This window comes from Haemorhous mexicanus, chromosome 28, assembly GCF_027477595.1.
Source record: "Haemorhous mexicanus isolate bHaeMex1 chromosome 28, bHaeMex1.pri, whole genome shotgun sequence".
Taxonomy (NCBI): domain Eukaryota; kingdom Metazoa; phylum Chordata; class Aves; order Passeriformes; family Fringillidae; genus Haemorhous; species Haemorhous mexicanus.
Genome location: NC_082368.1, coordinates 2,651,885 through 2,672,081, shown reverse-complemented (window position 1 = coordinate 2,672,081; position 20,197 = coordinate 2,651,885). Strand labels below are relative to the sequence as shown.

Here is a 20,197-nt window from a genome sequence, read left to right as displayed (position 1 = left end):
GTGTGGAGTGCTTGAGAAAAATGTTGTGGGTGTCATTGGAAAATCAGGATAGAAATATTGGTGTATGACTCCCCCTGATTGTGGATGAGGTGATATTTCACTGGATTTGCATTTGCCATGCAAATTTCACAGGGCTTCTGCAAGGGCTGAGGCTCTTCCCTGGTGTCTGCAGGGCCTGAGGGTCTGAGCTGAGCAAGCTCAGTGCACCAGCCCTTGCTGTGTCCTGTGCAGAGGCTCTCTTGAAGGCTGCAGGAACTCAGGCAGGGGGAGCAAAGCCTTATTTCCCCTTCAGGATGTGGTTACCTTGTGTTTTCAAAAGCAGGGGAGGGTTGATGCTGCCTGGTGGGACTGAGTCAGAAATGGTGACCACAGCATCCTGCCTGCAGCTTGTGAGAGGGGCATGAGCTGGGGAAGGTGTGGGCTGGGCTCTGTTAGGGAAGAACCAAGTTGCTATGGAAACTATCACTCCATCAAACCACCCCAAATTATTTTCTGGTGGCCCCTTCCTCCTCCTCCTGAGTGCAAATCAACAGCAGGGTTTCTTCTCTGCTGACAGGAGCATTTTCCTCCCTTGTGCCTTCAGCCAGGACTCTCCTCACTGAAGCTCCTGAATGTGCCAGAGAGACCCTTCCCTGCACAAAGTCTGCAAAAGACAAATTCAGCCAATAGGAAATCTACATGTTTAAAGGTTTATTCCTGATCCCAGTAGGCTTGTAGGGCAGTTGGATTTAAGAAATCCCATCCCAGCTTCAGAAGAAAAAGCACAGAAAACCCACAGCATTTTGGCCTAGCACAACTTTATTTTTGTCCCTACTGAAAGATCCTAAAATTCACATGTAATACATTTGGCAGAAGAAATACAGGCTTAATCAAGAAATGAACAATGTCTGGTTAATTAAATCACTCCAGATTCTACAGAGCTCCTCTTTTCTCCAGTACACACTTTTGGGTATTGAAACTATCTAAAACCCAAATCTAGAAATGGCAGCTCCTGGGCTGGAATTGCCTCAGCAGTGCTACTCCAGTTCCACAGGCAGTAACACAACATGCCTGGGAAAGGTGCTTTTCAAAGGCCATCTATCTGCAGTGAGCACTGGAGTTTTCAAAGCTATTGAAGCAGGTTGGACACTGGTGTGTAAATGCCAGGAGAGTGGGGGGATCTACTGAGCTGGAGGATGAGGATAAATCCACTCTCCTCAGTGTTCAGAGGAGAGGAAACAGCAAAAGCACTTAAAAGTCTTCAGTGTAAATCAGCAGGCCAGGCAGGAGTGAACAGTGTTGCATGTCTTCAGGGGAAGGTGCTGCCTTGTGTCCTGGGTGGTCTCTGTCAGCAGCTCTGGCCCTGCTTGTTCCACACCCTTGGGCTGCTGGTTCACGTTCTTTCCTGCTCTTCTTTGGGTTCATTCTCCATGTCTGGAAGAGCAAAGGGAGGTTTAAAGTACATTTAATGACATTGAGCCTAGGAACCAGTATTTGAGAGCTGTGATCTCCCTTACCTCAGAAAAGAAACAACTTGATGCTCATGAGGGCATTGAAGGCGATGCTCTTTGCCAGCAGGACTCTAAAACCCAACACAGCCATGGACAGCATGTTCACTCTCTGCCCTCCAGCATCTGCTCAGTGACCAGAAAAGAGGGGAGAGATCATGGTCTAGGTTTTGATATTGTGATCTTGGCAGAAAGTGGGAAATCCACAGGTGACATTTTCAGGGAAAGGAAGAGCAGCAAAGGAACAGCCGAGAGAGAACATGGCAACAACAGGGGAGCAACCTTGGAGCAGCAGCTTGTGTGTGCTGAATGTGTTGTGTTCTGAGTCCTCTGCCCTGGAGAAAATACATTTCCATGTCTTTATCCCCCAGAGAGCAATGTAACTTCACACCCTGTTTGGGTAACTCACCTTGTGCTGAGGGCTCTGTGCTGTTGCAAACCCGGTCACTGGCCCCTGACTCTGTTCTGGTTCTGTTTGGTTCCCCAAACCCTGTTACTGGTTCTTCAGCCTCCTCTTCTGTAGCATGATAAAGAAAACGCATTTTAAACTATATCCACCTTTTATACAGGATTTTAAAAATATTGAGATGAGATTTCTCATAGAAAATCAGTGGAAAGTTCAGAGTGGTCCTCAGCTGGTCAAGATTAATTCTGACATTATTTGAAGAGACAATTTCTCTATGCATTTGCAGGAGACAGAAAAATTCCTGCATTGTTTTGCTTTACTATTTGAATGACCTTCAGGAATAAAAGAGGAAACCCACCTACTATCACAATTCATTTAATTAAAAAACTCACACACCACACCCCACCTTTAATTTTGTGTTGGTATTCAAAGGGCTGTTCCAGCTTGTCCTGCAGGGGGTTTGATTCTATAGGCTAAAGTATTGAATCATAGGGAAATTCACATTTGAATGAAATAGATGGTGTCCTCCCTCTCCGTCCCAAAAAAAAGGGATCTCAAAGTAATTAAGCAGTGAAAAACCATTTCTTTTAGATGCTTTGAAACATCTTTCAGCTCTCCCTGCTGAAACACCAAATGTCATTCTTATTTCTGCTGGCTGCCCAGGGCAGTGCTGTCCAGAAGGAGAACACCAAGCCCCCCACAGGCCACTGTCTCCAGAAACAGGTGACAGCTGTGCCACCAAACTGTACCTGGCAGTGCTGTTATCGTGCGGTTGTCGAACTGGGCCGTGCAGGTCACCTCTGTGTCTTCTGTCACCCTGACCACTTTAATTGCACTGTACAAGCCCTCTGACGTCAAAATGGATGTGCTCTGCTCATAGACCACCTCCTGAGAGGGCATCTCCAAGCTGATGTTCTTTGTAGGGGAGTTCCTTGCCAAACAAGCTGCGTTCCCAGAGCTGCCACCTCCTTCCAGTTTCTTTGATTTCATCACAGTGACTTGAGGGTCAGAAGTTTTTGAAATGTCTGTAAAGAAAAGCAAGGTTTGGACAGGATTGATTTTACTGCAGGCTTGCCTGGGTGCTGAGTGACCCAAAATTCACATGTACACCACTTGTGACTAATTTGTAACAATCTCATTTACCGTGTTGTATGTCATTATTCCTTATCATTAGAGGGAGAAGTAACAAAAGTAGATTTCTTAAACTCAAAACCAGCTGTCTTACATGAAAACTATTGGTGTCAAAAGAATTTAATTGCCATCAAATCATTATGGTACTATGATTTTTTTTTTAAACAAAATACGTTTGCCTCTAGGTCAGGTATCATATGGAGAATAAAGAGTTACCTCGAAAACCAATGTCAGGATTTAACTCAGATTAGCAATTTGAATTAAACTGAAACCATGGAACTGAAAGGAATCCTCCAGCAGCCCTCCTTGCCAGAAAGGGCTCAGCTTATGAAAGGCTGTCAGACACATCCACAAAGACTGACGGGTCTGCTTTGACAGGAGCATTCTGAGGAGTCTCTTGGGTAAAGAGAGGTGCACGAGGCTTTTCATTTTGCATGGTGTCTCCCTTGCAGGTGGGTCAAGAGATCCCTTAGCTCTAACATTTTGTTTATCCCAGGGTACAGATGGAAGTTTGATCAAGGAGCTCTGATTTTACACCCTTTCCCCATCAGCCCCATGCCACTGCTGAGGAACTGAGGTGAAAGCCAAACTGTGCTCTGCCACAACTTCATGGGTCAGCTCTCCTGATCCAACAGGCAGAACTACACACTTGTCCACACCTACAGCAACCAGACACCCACCAGAAATCCAACATTTCCTTCCCAGCTCTTGTATCAGGCTTGGCCAGGGCCTGTCAGTCCTGTGCATTCTGTGTTCTCTGAGAAGACCTTGAAAGGCTTTTCATGTGGTCTCCTCTCCAGGCTTTCCAAACAGCCAGAACACAAACAGGCTGCTTGTCTGCAATAGCTCCCTGGGCCACATCATCAGCAAGCAATAATGTACACAGTGCAACTGTGGTACAGAGAGCAGAAGATTTGTTTGATCTGACCCGAAAAGTTTCACCCGAGTCCCACTAGTTTGCATTCCCTGACAGTACAGCCATGAATTCCTACCACTGCTTCCTTCTGGGAGGGATTCACCTTTTATGTTTATGTTCAAATTTATTTGGACAAAAAGTTGTTCTTCATCTTTGTTTTCATCTTATAAAGTCACAGGAGAAGCCCTATATTCCAGAAAGTTTTGGGCTTTAGCATTTTTCATGAATGTTTAATCTGGAATAATCCAACAGAATATGCCTGGAGTATCCCACAGTGATATTAATGGTTGCTATTTTACGTCCTTTTGATTTGGGGAACTGGCAAAAGATGGTATAGTAATGTATTTTGCTGTAAGCACCTTGAAATGCATATTTTAAGTAGTAGCTCCCAACGGAACTCTGAACCTGAAGAAGGAGGTTGCTCACATCCTGGAAACTTTGTCTTGCACATATTAAATATTTCAGCAGACTCAAAAGGGACGTTGATACTTTAGGTTCAATGGCTTTTTCTATCAAACATAATTCCAGAGTCTCTGGTCACCTCTGAAAATATCCTGCCATTAGCAAGAAAAAGAAAACCGTTGAAGAGCATGGAAAGAAGAGGTGTTCCTCCACAATGGTAAATTTACATTCCTTATCCCTTTGGAACTGGAAGTGCACTGAGATTGTTCCCAAATTCACATTTATTCCCATGCAACATATCCTACAGACATGGAAAGATATTAGACAGCACCAAGGCAGTCCCACGTCTTTCTGGAAGGAGAGCAGGAGGTTTTAGGGATGTAAAATATCATGGGACATTCTTGCCACACTTTAAAGTCATGCAGACCTCTGATAGCACAGCAACAATTCCAGAGGATTGCACCTGATCCTACAGGATCACAGAGATCATCATCAAAAACTTCTCTGCCACCCCAACATTCACATTTCTCTAGAAAAGCTTTGGGTTACAGGCACGTTTATTGTTCATCACAGAATTATAAATAAAGATAGGAATAATTAAGGCTTCTTCTAATCCCTACTCCCCACATTGCTCTTTTCAGAGCCCACACAACTTGGCAGCCAATTGTCTTCCATTCCAGGAGCTCTTGGATATCAGGCACTTGGGAGAATTTCAGCCCAAGGCCATTTCACCTCCTTCCTGCTCTGTCCCCAGGGCAGTGGAATTCCTAACCTGGGGACACTGGCAGTGTGGTGCCAGTGTCAAACCAGAACTTCTCCAAACAGGAGTTACAGATCTGTCTCAAAACTCCTCAAAACCACTGGGAGCTCCTCACTGAGCTCTGCATTCCTGCCCCAAGTCAGTCAGTGAAAGTCCACTGGAGAATTGGACACTGGACAGTAAATTTGGGCCAGAGTGCTGCCCAAAGTGGGAATAAGTTATCACATGCTAAGCAGTGCCCTGCTGGTGTTTGGGGATCATGGAATAATGGTGCTGTGCAGAGTCAGCCCAGTTGTTCCTGGGAAAGCTTCCTGAGCAGATCTAAGTTGAGGGTTTGGCTTGAAAGCCTGGCTGGAGAGTGATTGCATTCAAGGAATTATTGCAGCTGAAAATCCTTTCAGTGAACCCAAACCTTTAAATTCCCTTTTGCATCCCCATAATAATTTTAAATGAAGTTTTAGAAATAAAGAAATGTCACTTACTTGGTAGAACTGTGAGAGTCGTCCCTGGTCCAAATATAAGCTTAGCTATCCTCACACTCCTAAGACTTATTCCAAAAAGTCACTCCTTCCTCATGGTGTTCAAAAGTGTTGAAAAAACAGGTGATAAAAGGCCATTAGTCCTTATTATCCATGGGTGCAAGCCTATGAGAGGATCCAGAGGTAGATTTACTTCCAAAACTGGAAAGGGAAAAAAGGTTAATTGAATTTGTTCAGTGATTTCAAATAGCTTGGTTGAGTATAGAATTTTCAACTTCTTCCTTTCTCCCACATTTTAAAACCTTCATGTGTTCTTCTATGTATTCAGGAGAAAAGGAAATAGAGGAAGAATGTTGTTCTTCTCTTCTTAATGATTAGAGTTTTCCATCTCCTTTCTTTCCCAAAATTTCTCACCTTCTTTCCCTCTTTTTGTTTTTGTACAGGTCCCTATGCTGTTTATATCATTGTGGTACCCCGCCCATGGCACAGTGATATATTTCATAACAAAAACTGTCTCTGTTCCACTACACAGAATTTTGGATTATACAGGCAGTCACATGACTTCTTCAGTGGTTTAAGACCCAACGCACCACATGAGGAAACACCATATGGCTTTCAAGGAAGGATCTCAAATAATATCAGAGAGGCTGAGTTGTAAATGAGAACTTGGGGATTACGGGACACCTCTGAAAAGTCTGATGGACTTAAGGTGGATAGAAAGCTGAAAAATAATCAGTACCTCTGGTGTTATTTCAGAGCATTTCTTACAATGCACTCTAATCCCCCTACTTCTCTTCTTGTAGGTACCAGTGGTAGTGCGAACGAAGCAGGCTGGCTCTGAGAGTGTTGGGAGGAATGGATTAAAAACAAAAGATACAGAGGAGGGTCATAAATTGCTGAAGTACCTTCCAGCTGGGAATTACCCTTGATAGCCCAGGGTGAACTGCATCCAGGGATCCTCTAACACGGACACAGTTTAGATACCAGTGTCTCTCCTTGCCCCTGCCTGGCTGTTGTTCAGGGATTCCCTAGGGTTAGCAAGGTCATGGAAATAAATGTATTTTGACTGAGTGCATGGCTGCTCCATCTGCTGCCTGTGCTGCCTCACACAGGTGGTGGTGGCTGTCCTAGTTTAAAAGACAGATGTCCGCCAAGGAGGTGGGAACCTCTCTTGGAATGGAGCATATGACCCCCTTCTCTCCAAATTATTATAACTTTGGAATTGCAGTGGTTTCAAGCAAAGATATGGGAAAAGGAATAACAGTTCTTTACCAATATGTGTATGCATAACATCTCAAACGAAAAACAACAACAGCAGCACCAAACAGAACCTCACACCCAGTCCTGGACACTCTTGGCTGCTTGCGCTTTCCCCTTTGGTGCAGTTCCGGGCACAGCCAGCAGGGGCGCTGCTGGCTCCCAGCCGGGCTGGGTGCATGTAAAGATTCCTCCCCGCCAGCAGGGGGCGCTGTGGTGTGAGCTCGGCCGCCTCTCTGCATGTGGGTACTGGTGGGTGGGCAGGCAGGAGAGATGGAGAAGGGGCTCCCTTTACCGACCCACAGGAGCACCTGCTCCCAGTGCCCCTTTGTATAGCGAAAACAGCTGTAGCAGCAACCTTGGAGCAGCAGGCTGCAACGGCCGAGGTGAGAACACCCACAGTGGTTAACCAAGTGTAGGAGAAACTCTGAAGCTGTGGCAGGAGCCAGGGGTGACTGGGCAGACAAGGGGTGTCAAGTTATAGTGTGACAAAAGTCCCTGAAGCAGTGGCAGATAACTGCAGGGCTGGGAGGGGGATTGCTCCTTTGGACAGCTCACTGCCCACGGCTGATCCTGGGATCAGCACAGGGCATGGCCCAGTGTGCTCCTGCCTCCCGGCTCCTGGTGGAGCACACACCGGCTCTGGGCTCGCAAGCCACAAAGGGGCAGGGAATCAAGCTGGCAATCCCTACTCACAGTGCCAAAGGAAAAGAAAGAATGAAACACAGGCAAAAAGCACAGGGCAACAGTGTCTCCAGGCAGACGCCCTTGCCATGTGGCTCCTGAGCTGAGCAGCCCCTCTGGAAGGAAGCAGCAGCCCCTGGCCCCCAACTCTCAGGGGATCCCTGCTGCCCCTCACACATTGTGATACTTCCTGAGCCAGGGGAGGCAATGTCCATTCTGAACACAAAACAAGAACAAAAATATGAATGGATAGGGAATTTAATCCCTTTCCAAGACAGAAATATGGGTAGAAAATATGAGAGGAATGGGAAGAAACAGGTGAGGCTTTTGTGGAACAAGTGGGACATCCCTGGGCTCCAGTGCTCATGGGGTGCCAGAAGTGTGTCAGGTGTCTGATGGCAGGACAGCACAGCTGGGCACACACAGTCAGGAGTTTTCTGGCATGTACTGATGCTAACTTACTAACACAAATGGCTGCTGAGCTGGACCTCTGTGTGCCACTGAGGAAGAATTGGTGCTGGATGTGAGGTGGTTGGGGTGGCCTTGGCTGCAGTGACCATGCACTCTGTGAGCTCAGCATCCTGGGAGAGGAGAGCAATGCAAAAACAGGACTGGAGTCCTGGGCTTCAGGAGAGCAGAATCTGGGATCTTCTGGGAGGAATCCATGGGTATGGTCCTGGACAGAGGAGGGGTCTAGGAGAGCTGCTCATGTTCAGAGATCACCTCCTTGAACCACAAGAATGGTTCCTCTTGACAAAGCAGTGAGACAAGCTTTGTGTCAGATGTCCAAAATGATGAATAAAGAGCTTCTCAATAAACTCATAACTGGTAAATACTGAAGGTTCCTGCCAATTTGTTCAACTGGCCATGATGATCAAATGCCTAAAATGACCTGTTTGCAAGAGCCAAGATCTCAGGTTGAATGGTGAAGAATATTATCTTGGAAAATTAGGTGGGGTGTTCTGCTGTTTCAATAATTCTGGTAAATCAAATTTGTGTATGTGCACACAGTTGTCTATGGAGAATTAGATTACGTAGGGTCACCATGTTTTCCATGTTCAAGAGAAGGGAGTGAGACAGTTTGTGTGTGGTGGTTCAGTTGTTTTCAGTCACTGTGGTAGGTAGTCCACACTGTGCTAGACAGTTCTACACAAACATCTGTGGGGGTTTGCAGTGCCAGGTGATGTCTCCTCTTTCATGTCTTTGTAGTGCTGCCTTTGGTTTTCCTGTCCCTCTACACTGCTCTACTTCTGAACATCTAACACTGTTCCAGAGGATTCTCTACACTAGAAATAACATTTTCATCCTTGCTTTTTTTGGCAGGGTGGACAGTTATTGTTCATCTAACTTAAAAATTGCTCTCACACTTTGGAAAGGAATATTGTTGTTGGAAGTACCTCACAGAAAGGATCTGGTTTCCAGTTTGTCTTTTAACACACAACAAGAGAGTTAGGGTTAAATACTTAAAAGGTTTTCTGGGAATCATCTGTCAAGCTTGTAAATTCTCAAGTTATTTTCATCCTATATTTTCTAAGCCTTCTAGACCTTCTAGCAGTACTCTCCTCAAAGCCTATTTGCATGCCAGAGGAAAGATCAGTCCATGTTTCAGAATTGTTCAGGATTTCTTTTGGTTCAGCTGATGGTGCTTTGTTTGACTCTATTTGCTGTTGTTATAGTTGATTGAAGTTGGCTTTCAACTTGATTGTTATCTTAGTCATAAAATTAGTGGTAGCCTGCAATTGTGGAGCATTTTCCTAATCCTCCTGCAATAATCAGGGATGTTTTCAACTTCAGTTGTTGAAAGTTATGATTTTTCCACTTCTTTCTCTCAGGTAATTTTTTTCCATTTTGTTGCCTGTAAGTTCCTTGCCACAGGAGGACACTTAGAGCAATATTACTAAGAGAAGTTACTTTTCAATAATTTGCCTAAACACGTGGCTTTAGAAAGAGGGGGAAGAACAAGCATTCTCATTTCACCGGTCTATTGGCTGCTTCCTGGAGTTTGACAAGTCCGTGGCTGGTCACAGCTTGTTATTGGGGGCTGCAATCCTGGGCAGAGTAGATGGGAGGAAATTCAATTGGGAAATGATGAGCAGAATCTCTTTCTTTCTCCCTTGCAGAAACCAAAGGCCAGTGCTGGAGGACTGCAAGGGATTCGTGTGACAAATTCCGCTGTCAGCAATTTCTTCTCTGTACTAAATGCACCCAGATCTCTCAGGCTCCCCTTATATGTCAGCTGTTCCCTCCCTATTGTTCATGGCCCTTCATTGCATTTGTTCCCCTCTGTCCATGTCCTTCCCAGCCTTGGGAGCCCAGCAGGGGACACAGCAGTCCCCAGTCCCAGCAGTGCTGGACTGAAGAGGGTTCCTCCCCAGTCAGCAAGGATTCAGGCCAACATGCCAGGAGGCTGCATGGACAAACGAGGCGGGGAAAAGGTGGGCCCAGTGCTGAATGGGATGGGGACCAGGTGACAGAGGATATGGGACAGGGCTGAGGCCCTGAATGCTTTATTCATCTCAGGCTTCAGCAGCCAGATCAGCCTTCAGCAATTTCATTTCCCACTGGCCAGAAGGAGAGGCTGGGAGGAGGAATCTGTACCCTTGCACAATCCATATCACTGAGCCCTTCTCTAGGCCATAATAAAAGGATTTGTGCAGAAGTTTTCCAGGGAAGTCAGTGCTGGGAGCACAATTGAATGAAGAATGCACAACATCCACTCACTCCTCACCCAGCAAGACCCTTGGTCTTACTGTCCAAGGCTGTCAGTGTGGCTAACCCCAATTCCCACTTCCCAAAGCCATGCTGATTGTCCCTGAGGAGAAAGAGCTGGGAGCCAAGGCACTGAGGAGAAATGAGGCTGTGCTGGACAGGAGCCCAGGTAACGTGCACTACACCTGCACTTCCCCAAACTGCAGCCTCTGCAGTTCCCAGGACAGATCCTCCTGCACCATCACTGGCACCATCCCTTCCAGCAGCCCTCCCTGCAGTGCCTTTTAGTGCCACCCAGCCAGAGGGACGTTTCCTGCACCTGCCATTGCCTGACAAGAGCCCTGGGGAGCACCTGCCAGAAGAAAATGCTGGGAGATGTGTTTTCACTGTCTGCTGGTTTTCGGTTCACTCTGCTGCAGAGTGCTCCAGGGGGTCCATGCTCCACAGTAATACGTTGCTGCATCACCTGGCTCTGCTGCCAGGATCTGCAGTATGAAGCTGTTCTTGGAACTCTGCAATATTCCTTTAAAGTGATCTTGGAAACCATTTCCGTATTTATCACCCTCGATGGAAATCCATTCCAGAGAGCCCTGTGGGCCCTGAGGGTACCAGTGCCTGTAGTAATTCCCCAGATCACCTCCCTTCATGCTGCAGTGGAAGGTGAATTCATGTCCCTCTGGCACGGACACTTCCCTGCGGAGCTGCTCCAAGGCACCTGGCCATTGACTGCTGCAGAGTGAGAACAAGCCACAGTCACTCCAAGATGCAGCAAAGGTCAGGGCAATGCTGGTGGGGCTTTGGACTGGCACTGGACCTGTGGGAGGACAAAATCCTCCTCTTTGAAGCCAGCTGACACAGATGGGCAGAGATGGTGGCAGCTAGAATGGCTCACAAGGAAGGAAACCCCACATTTCCTTCCCTCCTTTTCCCAGCCAGACAGGAAGCTTTTTCTGATTTTCCCCAAAGAAGCAGGAAGAATTTGCACCAGGGAGGGACAAATCCCTTTGTCCTTCCCAAGACAAGCTGGTGAGGCACCCATTCTCCTGGCCCTGAAGCTGCTCTGGGTGAGCAGAGCAAAGACAAAGGGCTGTCCCAGGCAGTGGGGCTTGTGCCCTGTGCTGCCATGCCCCAGCTGGTCTGTGCCAGAGGGGCCGCAGTGCCTCAGGAGCAGTGTCCAGTGCCAGGGCAAAGCGCTGGGCCCCGAGATCTGAGTGCAGCAGGGAGGTGCCCTGCGTGTGCCCAGGCTGCAGAGGAGGCAGCTGGCATGGAGGTGCCCAGCTCAGAGGCACAAGAGGAGCAGGGCTGCTCTCCCCGTGCTCCACAGGCATGGCTGGGCAGCTCCAGCCGGGACACAGCTCTGGCTGCCAGCGCTCAGCACAGCTCCCAGAGCCCTGCAGAGCCCAGGGCCACGCTCAGCTCCTGGGGCCATCAGCCCTTGCCTTCACTTACCTACAATGGGCAAGAAGCCCACGCACAGGGCACTCCACATGGCCAGGCCCGCTCTCAGTGGCCTCTCTCCAGCTCCTCTGTGCCTGCACACCAGCTCTGCCCACACCTGCCCTGCCTGGGCCTCTGTCACTGCTCTCAGGCACAGTCCCTGCTAGTCCCTCCCTCTGCCTGTGACAACACTGAGGGGGAGAGGTGGGGCACCAGGAGCAGAACATGAAGCTCTTGGTGCCCTCCTGGCTGTCTCTCACCCTGGGTGGTGTAGGAACAGACCTTTTGTTGGGCAGGACGTGCTGTGGTGAGTTAAAGGTGATGTGTTTCTGAGGGGCCAGCCCTGGCCTTTCTCTCTGGGAGTCTTGCAGGCTGCTGCTGGGACTTTGGGCGTGACCAGAGAGGCTGTCAGCTTCTCCTTCCCCTGGCCCCCTGGCCCTGGCTCTGCTGAACTGCTGATCACACATGGGATGCCCCAGGATCTCAGTTCACCTTGGCCAGGGCACCGCTTATCCAAAGCGCTCCTCACCTGCTCCCTGCACTCTGGCCCTGCACCCTCCTGGCTCCCCAGTGATGACACTTCTCCAGCTGCCTCTTCCTGTCAAAGCCCTCCTGGACCCCTGCCCTGCAGCAAAGGCAGCCCAGGACTCTGCAGGTGCTTTGCATGTTCCACTTAAGAAGGGAACCAAGGAAGGATGAGTGGGACTGGAGCCAGGCAGTCACCAGGCTGATTGGATGACAGAAAAACCATGAACCTCCTCTGCAGAATAGAATGCTGCAACTGGGACTCAGGAGAAGGAAAGCCTCGGTGTTGGGAAAGGAGCTCTTGATGAAACTGCAGGATCACTGGAGCTGCATGGGGATGGCACCTGATTTCTTAGGAACAGCCCTGAACCACTTTGGTTTTCACCATCTCCCATTTTCGTGGGTGCTGCGGCAGTCCCGAGCTGGTTTGTGCTAAAGTCCAGCTGGGTTTCCTGTCGCCGTGTGCACAGCGCAGAAGTACCGGGCAGAGTCACGGGGCTGCAGGGTCAGCAGGGAGAGGTAAACCTCGGACCGGGAATTGTCCCGGGACATCTTGGCCCGCCCCTGCACTGACTGGTCAAAATAAAGAACTGTGGAAACAAAACTAATAACCGACACCCACTCCAGCCGGCCTCCGGGTGCCTGACGGTACCAATAGATTCCATAATCACTAAAGGTGAATCCGGATCCGCGGCAGGAGAGGGTGACGGAGTCCCCGGGCGCTCGCTGCCCTCCGCCGGCCTCCTGCAGCCTCGGCTGTGCCCAGAGCCCTGCGGAGGGAGAGCGCAGGAATCGGGCAGGGCGCGAGCGCGGACCGAGGGCGCTGTCCCGGTGTCCCGGTGCCCCCGGCCCGGCACTGCCACAGCCGCCAGCCCCGGCCCACAGCCGCTGTCCCTTAGTCTGCCCCAGCCTTTGCCCGTGTTCCCTGCCCTGCCTCTGCTCCTGTCCTTTCCCCAGCCTCTGCCCTTGTCCCTCTCCCTGTTCGTGTCCCTCCCTTTGGGTGTCGCTGTCGCTCGTTTCCCGGGCCGGGCTCGCTGCCCTCCCCGCCCGGCTCTCACCTGCCGGCCACAAGGCCAAGGCCAAGGCCAGCAGCCCCGGCCCCGGCCCGGCCAACATCGCTGCCGGCCCCGGCCCCGCGGCAGCCGCACAGGAGCCGAGCGGAGCCGCGCTCGGGCCGCTCCCGCCCGGCCCCGCCTCGCCGGGGCAGCGCCGGCGCCTCTGCCCGCCCCGACAGCCCCGCCCCGGGCCCCGGGGCCGCGCACGGAAAGCAGCGCTGCGCGCTTGGACAGCGCCTTCTGCCAAAGGCACCGGGGGCAACGCGCCCGGAAATTCGCCCTCGTAGCACGGAAGGTCCCTGGGATCCGGGGCTGCCGTGGGCAACAGGCTGCCCGCAGCTGAGGGAGGTGATGACTCCTCTCTCCTCGGCACTGCTGAGGCCACGCTCGAGTACTCGGGACACATCTGTCTCCCCACTTTGCCATGTCGGTTTTTCACCTGAGCAGGAACACAAGGATGCCTAGCACTGAATCACGAAGGAAGTTTATTCTTTTATGCTTTACCTAAGTTCGGGGCTGTGCCCTCACCTAGTCCATGGCACATCCTGCTGCAGAGAAAAGCAGGTCAGATCTGATAAGCAACTCTTGCTCACAGAATCCCTGAGTGCTGTCCTGTGCTGGATCCCTACACCTGTTCCCATGTAGGTGATGCAGATGAGTGGTCAGTAGTGCAGGAAAGTTCATTCTTTAAAACTCAGGCCCCATAGAAGTGCTGGAATTTCTGCTGAATTCTGACTGATTCCATTACTGGACATGGTTCATTGTCTGGTTTCATTGTAGGTTCAATCATCTACTGATTTTCTCATGTTATGGGGTATTCTGAGCTGGGAAAAGCTGCCTGGAGGAGGGTGATCAGGGCAAAGCAGCCCTGTGGTCAGAGCTCAGTCTCAGGCACTGTTCTTTCTTGTAAGCAGGAGAATATTGCAGTTAGCCCTTTGACAGCTTTTGTCACTGAGGACTTCCAGAAATAACTCGTGCTACAGCAGTGTTGAGGACAACCCTGTGTCCTCTTCAGGCTGCAAGCTTCAAAGCTGAAAAGTTACCAGGGAAACCTGCAAATGATACAAAGGAAATTTGGGTTGGGTATGTGACAGGTACACAGAGGTGTGAGGAGAGCTATTCTGCATGGGTTTGTTTTCTGTATTTCTGTTGTTTGCTGTTTTTGTGTTGTGTGTTCTTCTGTCAGAACCTAGGGTGTGTTGTTGTTCTGTAAGGCTGCAGACACAGGTAGAGGCCCCCAAGCTCTCCCATAAAGGCATCAGAGCTGATGCTGTTCTTTCTGGAGAGCCAGAACAGGCATAAGGAGAGGGGAGCAGAAGAGGAGCCAGCTTTGCTGCTCCTCTGTGCTCATGGGAATGCAGGAGTTAATTCTTGATGTTGTTTGGTTTTTGTCTTTTGGTTTTGCCATGATTTCTCAACTCTCTCTCTGTCAAAAAATACATTTTCTCACTCCACCATTTTGTTTCTCTCTGCCATGGCAGTGAGGGGGACTGAGTGAGCAGCTGTGTGGGGCTGAGCTGCCTGATGGGGGCAGGGGCAGGAGGTGCCCACAGCCTTGTCCTGTTCAGTTCTGAATGTCCTCATGAATGGAACTTAGAGAGCTTCGAGTATTTCAGCTCAGTGTCAGATCCCCCAGAACATTTCCTTCTGCATGCTAAACCAACCCAGATCTCCCAGGCTCTCCTTATGTTCCCTCCCTTGTGTTCATGGCCCTTCATTGCATTGTTCCCCTGTGTCCATGTCCTTCCCAGGCTTGGGAGCCCAGCAGGGGACACAGCAGTCCCCAGTCCCAGCAGTGCTGGACTGAAGAGGGTTCCTCCCCAGTGAGCAAGGACTCAGGCCAACATGCCAGGAGGCTGCATGGACAAACGAGGCGGGGAAAAGGTGGGCCCAGTGCTGAATGGGATGGGGACCAGGTGACAGAGGATATGGGACAGGGCTGAGGTCCTGAATGCTTTATTCACCTCAGGCTTCAGCAGCCAGATCAGCCTTCAGCAATTTTGTTTCCCCCAGCCCAGGAGGAGATACTGGGAGGAGGAATCTGTGCAATGTGCACAATCCATGTCACTGAGTACTTCTCTAGGCCATAATAAAAGGATTTGTGCAGAAGGTTTCGAGGGAAGTCAGTACTGGCAGCCCAACTGAATGAAGAATGCCCAACATCCACTCTCTCTCTTCACCCAGCAAGACCCTTTGTTTCACTGTCAAAGGCTGTCAATGTGGCTAACCCCAATTCCCACTTCCCAAAGCCATGCTGATTGTCCCTGGGGAGAAAGGGCTGGGAGCCAAGGCAAGGCACTGAGGAGAAATGAGGCTATGCTGGACAGGAGCCCAGGCAACGTGCACCAAACCTGCATTTCCCCAAACTGCAGCCTCTGCAGTTCCCAGGACAGATCCTCCTGCACCATCACTGGCACCAGTCCTTCCAGCAGCCCTCCCTGCAGTGCCTTTTAGTGGCACCCAGCCAGAGGGACGTTTCCTGCACCTGCCATTGCCTCACAGGAGCCCTGGGGAGCAGCTGCCAGAAAGAAATGCTGAGAGATCTGTCTTCCTCATCTGCTGGTGTTTGGTTCACTCTGCTGCAGAGCTGCTCCAGGGTGATTCTTGCTCCACAGTAATACGTTGCTGCATCGCCTGGCTCTGCTGCCAGGATCTGCAGTGCGTAGTTGTTCTGGGAGCTGTCCTTCCTTCCCTTAAAGCGACGATGGAAACGTTCTCCATAGTCATAACTGTCCCTGCAAATCCATTCCATTCCTCGTGGGCCCTGACGGTACCAGTACATGACGTGGTAGCTCCTCATAGCAGCTCCCTTCATGCTGCAGTGGAAGGTGACTTCAATTCCACCTTGTTTGGTCACTTCCCTGGGGTGCTGCTCCAAGGTCACCTGGCCAGTGACTGCTGCAGAGAGCAAGAACAACGCACAGTTACTGCAAGATTCAGCAAAGGTCAGGGCAGTGCTGGTGGGGCTTTGGACTGGCACTGGACCTGTGGAAGGACAAAATGCTCCTCTTTGAAGCCGGCTGACTCAGATGGGCAGAGCTAGCAGATGCTAGCAAGGCTCACAAGGAAGGAGACACCACATTTCCCTCCACTTAGTCAGACAGGAAGCTTTTTCTGATTTTCCCAAAAAAGCAGGAAGGATTCGCATCATGGATGGACAAATCCCTTTGTCCTTGCCAAGACAGGATGGTGAGGCACCCATGCTCCTGTCCCTGAAGCTGCTCTGGGTGAGCAGAGCAAAGACAAAGGGCTGTCCCAGGCAGTGGGGCTTGTGCCCTGTGCTGCCATGCCCCAGCTGGTCTGTGCCAGAGGGGCCGCAGTGCCCCAGGAGCAGTGTCCAGTGCCAGGGCAAAGCGCTGGGCCCCGAGATCTGAGTGCAGCAGGGAGGTGCCCTGCGTGTGCCCAGGCTGCAGAGGAGGCAGCTGGCATGGAGGTGCCCAGCTCAGAGGCACAAGAGGAGCAGGGCTGCTCTCCCTGTGCTCCACAGGCATGGCTGGGCAGCTCCAGCCGGGGCACAGCTCTGGCTGCCAGCACTCAGCACAGCTCCCAGAGCCCTGCAGAGCCCAGGGCCACCCTCAGCTCCTGGGGCCATCAGCCCTTGCCTTCACTTACCTACAATGGGCAAGAAGCCCACGCACAGGGCACTCCACATGGCCAGGCCCGCTCTCAGTGGCCTCTCTCCAGCTCCTCTGTGCCTGCACACCAGCTCTGCCCACACCTGCCCTGCCTGGGCCTCTGTCACTCTCAGGCCCAGTCCCTGCTGGTCCCTCCCTCTGCCTGTGACAACACTGAGGGGGAGAGGTGGGGCACCAGGAGCAGATCTTGAAGCTCTTGGTGCCCTCCTGGCTTTCTCTCACCCTGGGTGGTCCCCATCTTTCTGTTAAGCCCTCTCCATATTCACAGTTTGTGTGATCCTGTAAAAGAGACTCAGGCTTGCTTTGGAGTGGCTCTGTGGGAGCACAAAATTGGGAAATTCCATCCCTAAACCTCAACAGCCTCATTTGACATCCAGTGTGTGGCATGAAGGGCTGAGAGGAGAACAGATCTGCCCAGAGTGGGCTGGAGACCAATCTGATCTCAGCATTAGTTGTATCAGGTATGGAGCCACTGGTGCCAAGGCTGCTGGGGCTGTTCCTGTGGCTGTGGGACCTAACCCTGTGTATGTTCCCAAAGGTGCTCCCCATGATGATATTGTGCAGGGCTGTGGGCAATGAGAAGGGGATTGGAAAGAGAACAGAAACTCTTAGCCTCTGGAGGTGGCTCCTGTCAAGTGTTAGAGAAAGATATTCTCCCAAGGATGATCTGGTAGTGCTCCCAGGCAGTGGAACTCCATGGCCAGAGACTCTATTTGTCCTCAAAATAAAACTGTGTGGGCACAGTGCTGTTAGAGGTGCCCATATAATGAAGGCTGGGGTGTCTCTTCTCTGTCTCCTTATAAGTTATGTTTCAATACAGTTCACAAACGACAAAGTGCTCAGATTGTGGGAGGCTTTGGCATAGCCAGGAATCAACTAAGGCCATCCCTACAGGAATCCTAGACTTGATTTTTATTTTCAAAGTTGTTCTTTGGAAAGACAGACATTGCCAGGAGCTCTGCACTCCCGAGTCCTCAAGAGATTTGCAGGGGAAGATCAGGTTTCAAATACTTCAGTTCAGACTACGTCTGCTGACTGAAATATAAGGGAAAGAGAGAAAGAGAACTTGCCCTTGCAGTCAGGTAATTAACCCTACTCCTAAAGAGTTTCTGTTTATGTTTGATCTAATTTTGTCAGGAGGTTTGCAGGATTTTGGGGCACAAAACAGATAGGTCAGATTATGCCTAGCTGATCCAGGAATAGAATTATTACCTTGTACTTTTAATGTGGTATAAGAAGACTGAAGGGTTCAGTGGTACAAAGAGGTGTTTAGTGTTGCCCATTCTCATAGGGTTCTTCATTCTTCTTCCCATGTAACCTCTTGGAGAGAGCTTTAATGTTTCAGGATGCTTTTAATGTTCTCTGCCACTGGAGAGAGCTCTCACCATTTTGAGTTTCTCACCAGGGCAGATGTCAGATACCACACTTTGTGTGTGAGACTCACCAAGGGGGAGGAAAAATAAATGGGCTAGAGGAGTAAATTTTCCTCAGATTACTGTAAAAGTTTTCTTTTACTTCACTTTGTGGGTGGTCTTGCACTGAAACTCAAGGATAAAGGAAGTCTCCTTCTGCATTTTTTTGTGTTAGAGAATCAAGGCATTACTTTATTTTGGCCAAGATGTGTAACAGAAATCATTTCATCCACACATTGCTTGGGTTGTGCAGAGAAAATCCTTCCATCCCACAAGGTTTTCACTGGAGTTTTCTTGTACATCTACAGTCAAAACCCAGGGAAATTCATTTTTTCCATGATCAGTGCTCCCAAGTTCCACAGTTTGTAGTATTTGTTTTTTTATTGATCCCTTCAATGTTGTTTTGGTTCTCATTCTTGGTTCTCTCATCGATCTTTTCCCAGACCAGGTGTCTCTGACCATGCCAGGGCTGATGTTTGGAGTTGATGTTCATTAATGGTCTTTATCTTTTGTGTATCTTCTGTGCTGCTCCCAGTCTGCTGGGAGGTGAAGCTCATTAGGCCTGGAGTGTTGCAACAGTCCTTTGAAAAGAAACTTCAGTTCCTTTCCCCCTGGGCAAAGGTGAAGAAAAGCCCTGAGTACAGGTATATAAAGAAAGTTTGAACTTGTTCTCATTGTCCCCAGAATGAGAAAGGTGTCACAGAAACACAGAAGGATTGAGGCTGGAAAGGACCTCTGGAGGTGACTGGGTGTCCTCTGCTCTAGCAGGACTGTCTGGAGCTGTTTGCCAAGGACCATGTCCAGGTGGCTTTTGAATGTCTCCAGGGAGAGTGGCTGAACCCCTGGAGATTTGCAAAGGCTGTGAGCACAACCAAATATGGAAACAAATTGTATTGTACCAAAGAGTTCTCCTTATAATTATCCTCCACTATTTTGTAATCAGGACAATATTGTTTTTTTAGATGTCAGGATGTTTCCACATGCAAATATGCTTCTTTTAACAGAGGGTATTTAAATGACCTTTCCCTCCTGCGCATCTGATTCCAATGGTTTTGTCTGAAGAAATATTCTCCCAATACAAATCTACCTAAGATGTTGGGAAAAGGTGTGGAGTGCTTGAGAAAAAGGTTCTGGGTGTCACTGGAAAATCAGGATAGAAATATTGGTGAATGGCTCCCCCTGATTGATGTTCTGGAGGTAGAGTGCACTAAATGAGCATTTCACAGGATTTGCATTTGCCATGCAAATTTCACAGAGCTTCTGCAAGGGCTGAGGCTCTTCCCTGGTGCCTGCAGGGCCTGAGGGTCTGAGCTGAGCAAGCTCAGTGCAGCAGCCCCTGCTGTGCCCTGTGCAGAGGCTCTCTTGAAGGCTGCAGGAGCTCAGGCAGAGGGAGCAAAGCCTTATTTCCCCTTCAGGATGTGGTTACCTTGTGTTTTCAAAAGCAGGGGAGGGTTGATGCTGCCTGGTGGGACTGAGTCAGAAATGGTGACCACAGCATCCTGCCTGTAGCTTGTGAGAGGGGCATGAGCTGGGGAAGGTGTGGGCTGGGCTCTGTTAGGGAAGAACCAAGTTGCTATGGAAACTATCACTCCATCAAACCTCCCCAAATTATTTTCTGGTGGCCCCTTCCTCCTATCCCTGAGTGCAAAACAACAGCAGGGTTTCTTCTCTGCTAACAGGAGCATTTTCCTCCCTCATGCCTTCAGCCAGGACTCTCCTCACTGAAGCTCCTGAATGTGCCAGAGAGACCCTTCCCTGCACAAAGTCTGCAAAAGACAAATTCAGCCAACAGGACATCAACGTTACTAAAGCTGTAATTCTGAACCCAGTGGGCTTTAGGGCAGTTGGAATTCTGCAATTCCATCCCAATTTCAGAAGAAAAAGCACAGAAAACCCACAGCA

General features: G+C 49.8%; 1 protein-coding gene, 1 long non-coding RNA gene and 1 gene segment (V, D, J or C); all 3 read right to left on the bottom strand.

Annotated features, from left to right (window-relative positions):
- Positions 1-780: 780 nt before the first annotated feature.
- Positions 781-13,355, bottom strand: LOC132339028 (Ig heavy chain Mem5-like). Its single transcript, XM_059869071.1, has 8 exons — positions 13,252-13,355; positions 12,662-12,963; positions 6,932-6,942; positions 5,585-5,649; positions 2,643-2,918; positions 1,897-2,004; positions 1,497-1,613; positions 781-1,413 (listed from the first exon to the last, which is right to left on the bottom strand). The coding sequence occupies exons 1-7, from the start codon at positions 13,307-13,309 to the stop codon at positions 1,498-1,500; spliced, it is 936 nt and encodes a 311-aa protein (XP_059725054.1). The 5' UTR covers positions 13,310-13,355; the 3' UTR covers positions 781-1,413; position 1,497.
- On the bottom strand, positions 8,725-11,966 carry LOC132339035 (uncharacterized). Its single transcript, XR_009489595.1, has 2 exons — positions 11,681-11,966; positions 8,725-10,960 (listed from the first exon to the last, which is right to left on the bottom strand). It is a non-coding gene; the product is annotated as an uncharacterized LOC132339035 (long non-coding RNA).
- A 1,154-nt stretch (positions 13,356-14,509) lies between the features above and the next one.
- LOC132339203 (Ig heavy chain V region 6.96-like) lies at positions 14,510-16,983 on the bottom strand. The segment is given in 2 exon segments: positions 14,510-16,146; positions 16,861-16,983. Coding segments are annotated over 2 exon segments (531 nt in total).
- Between the last annotated feature and the right edge of the window lie 3,214 nt (positions 16,984-20,197).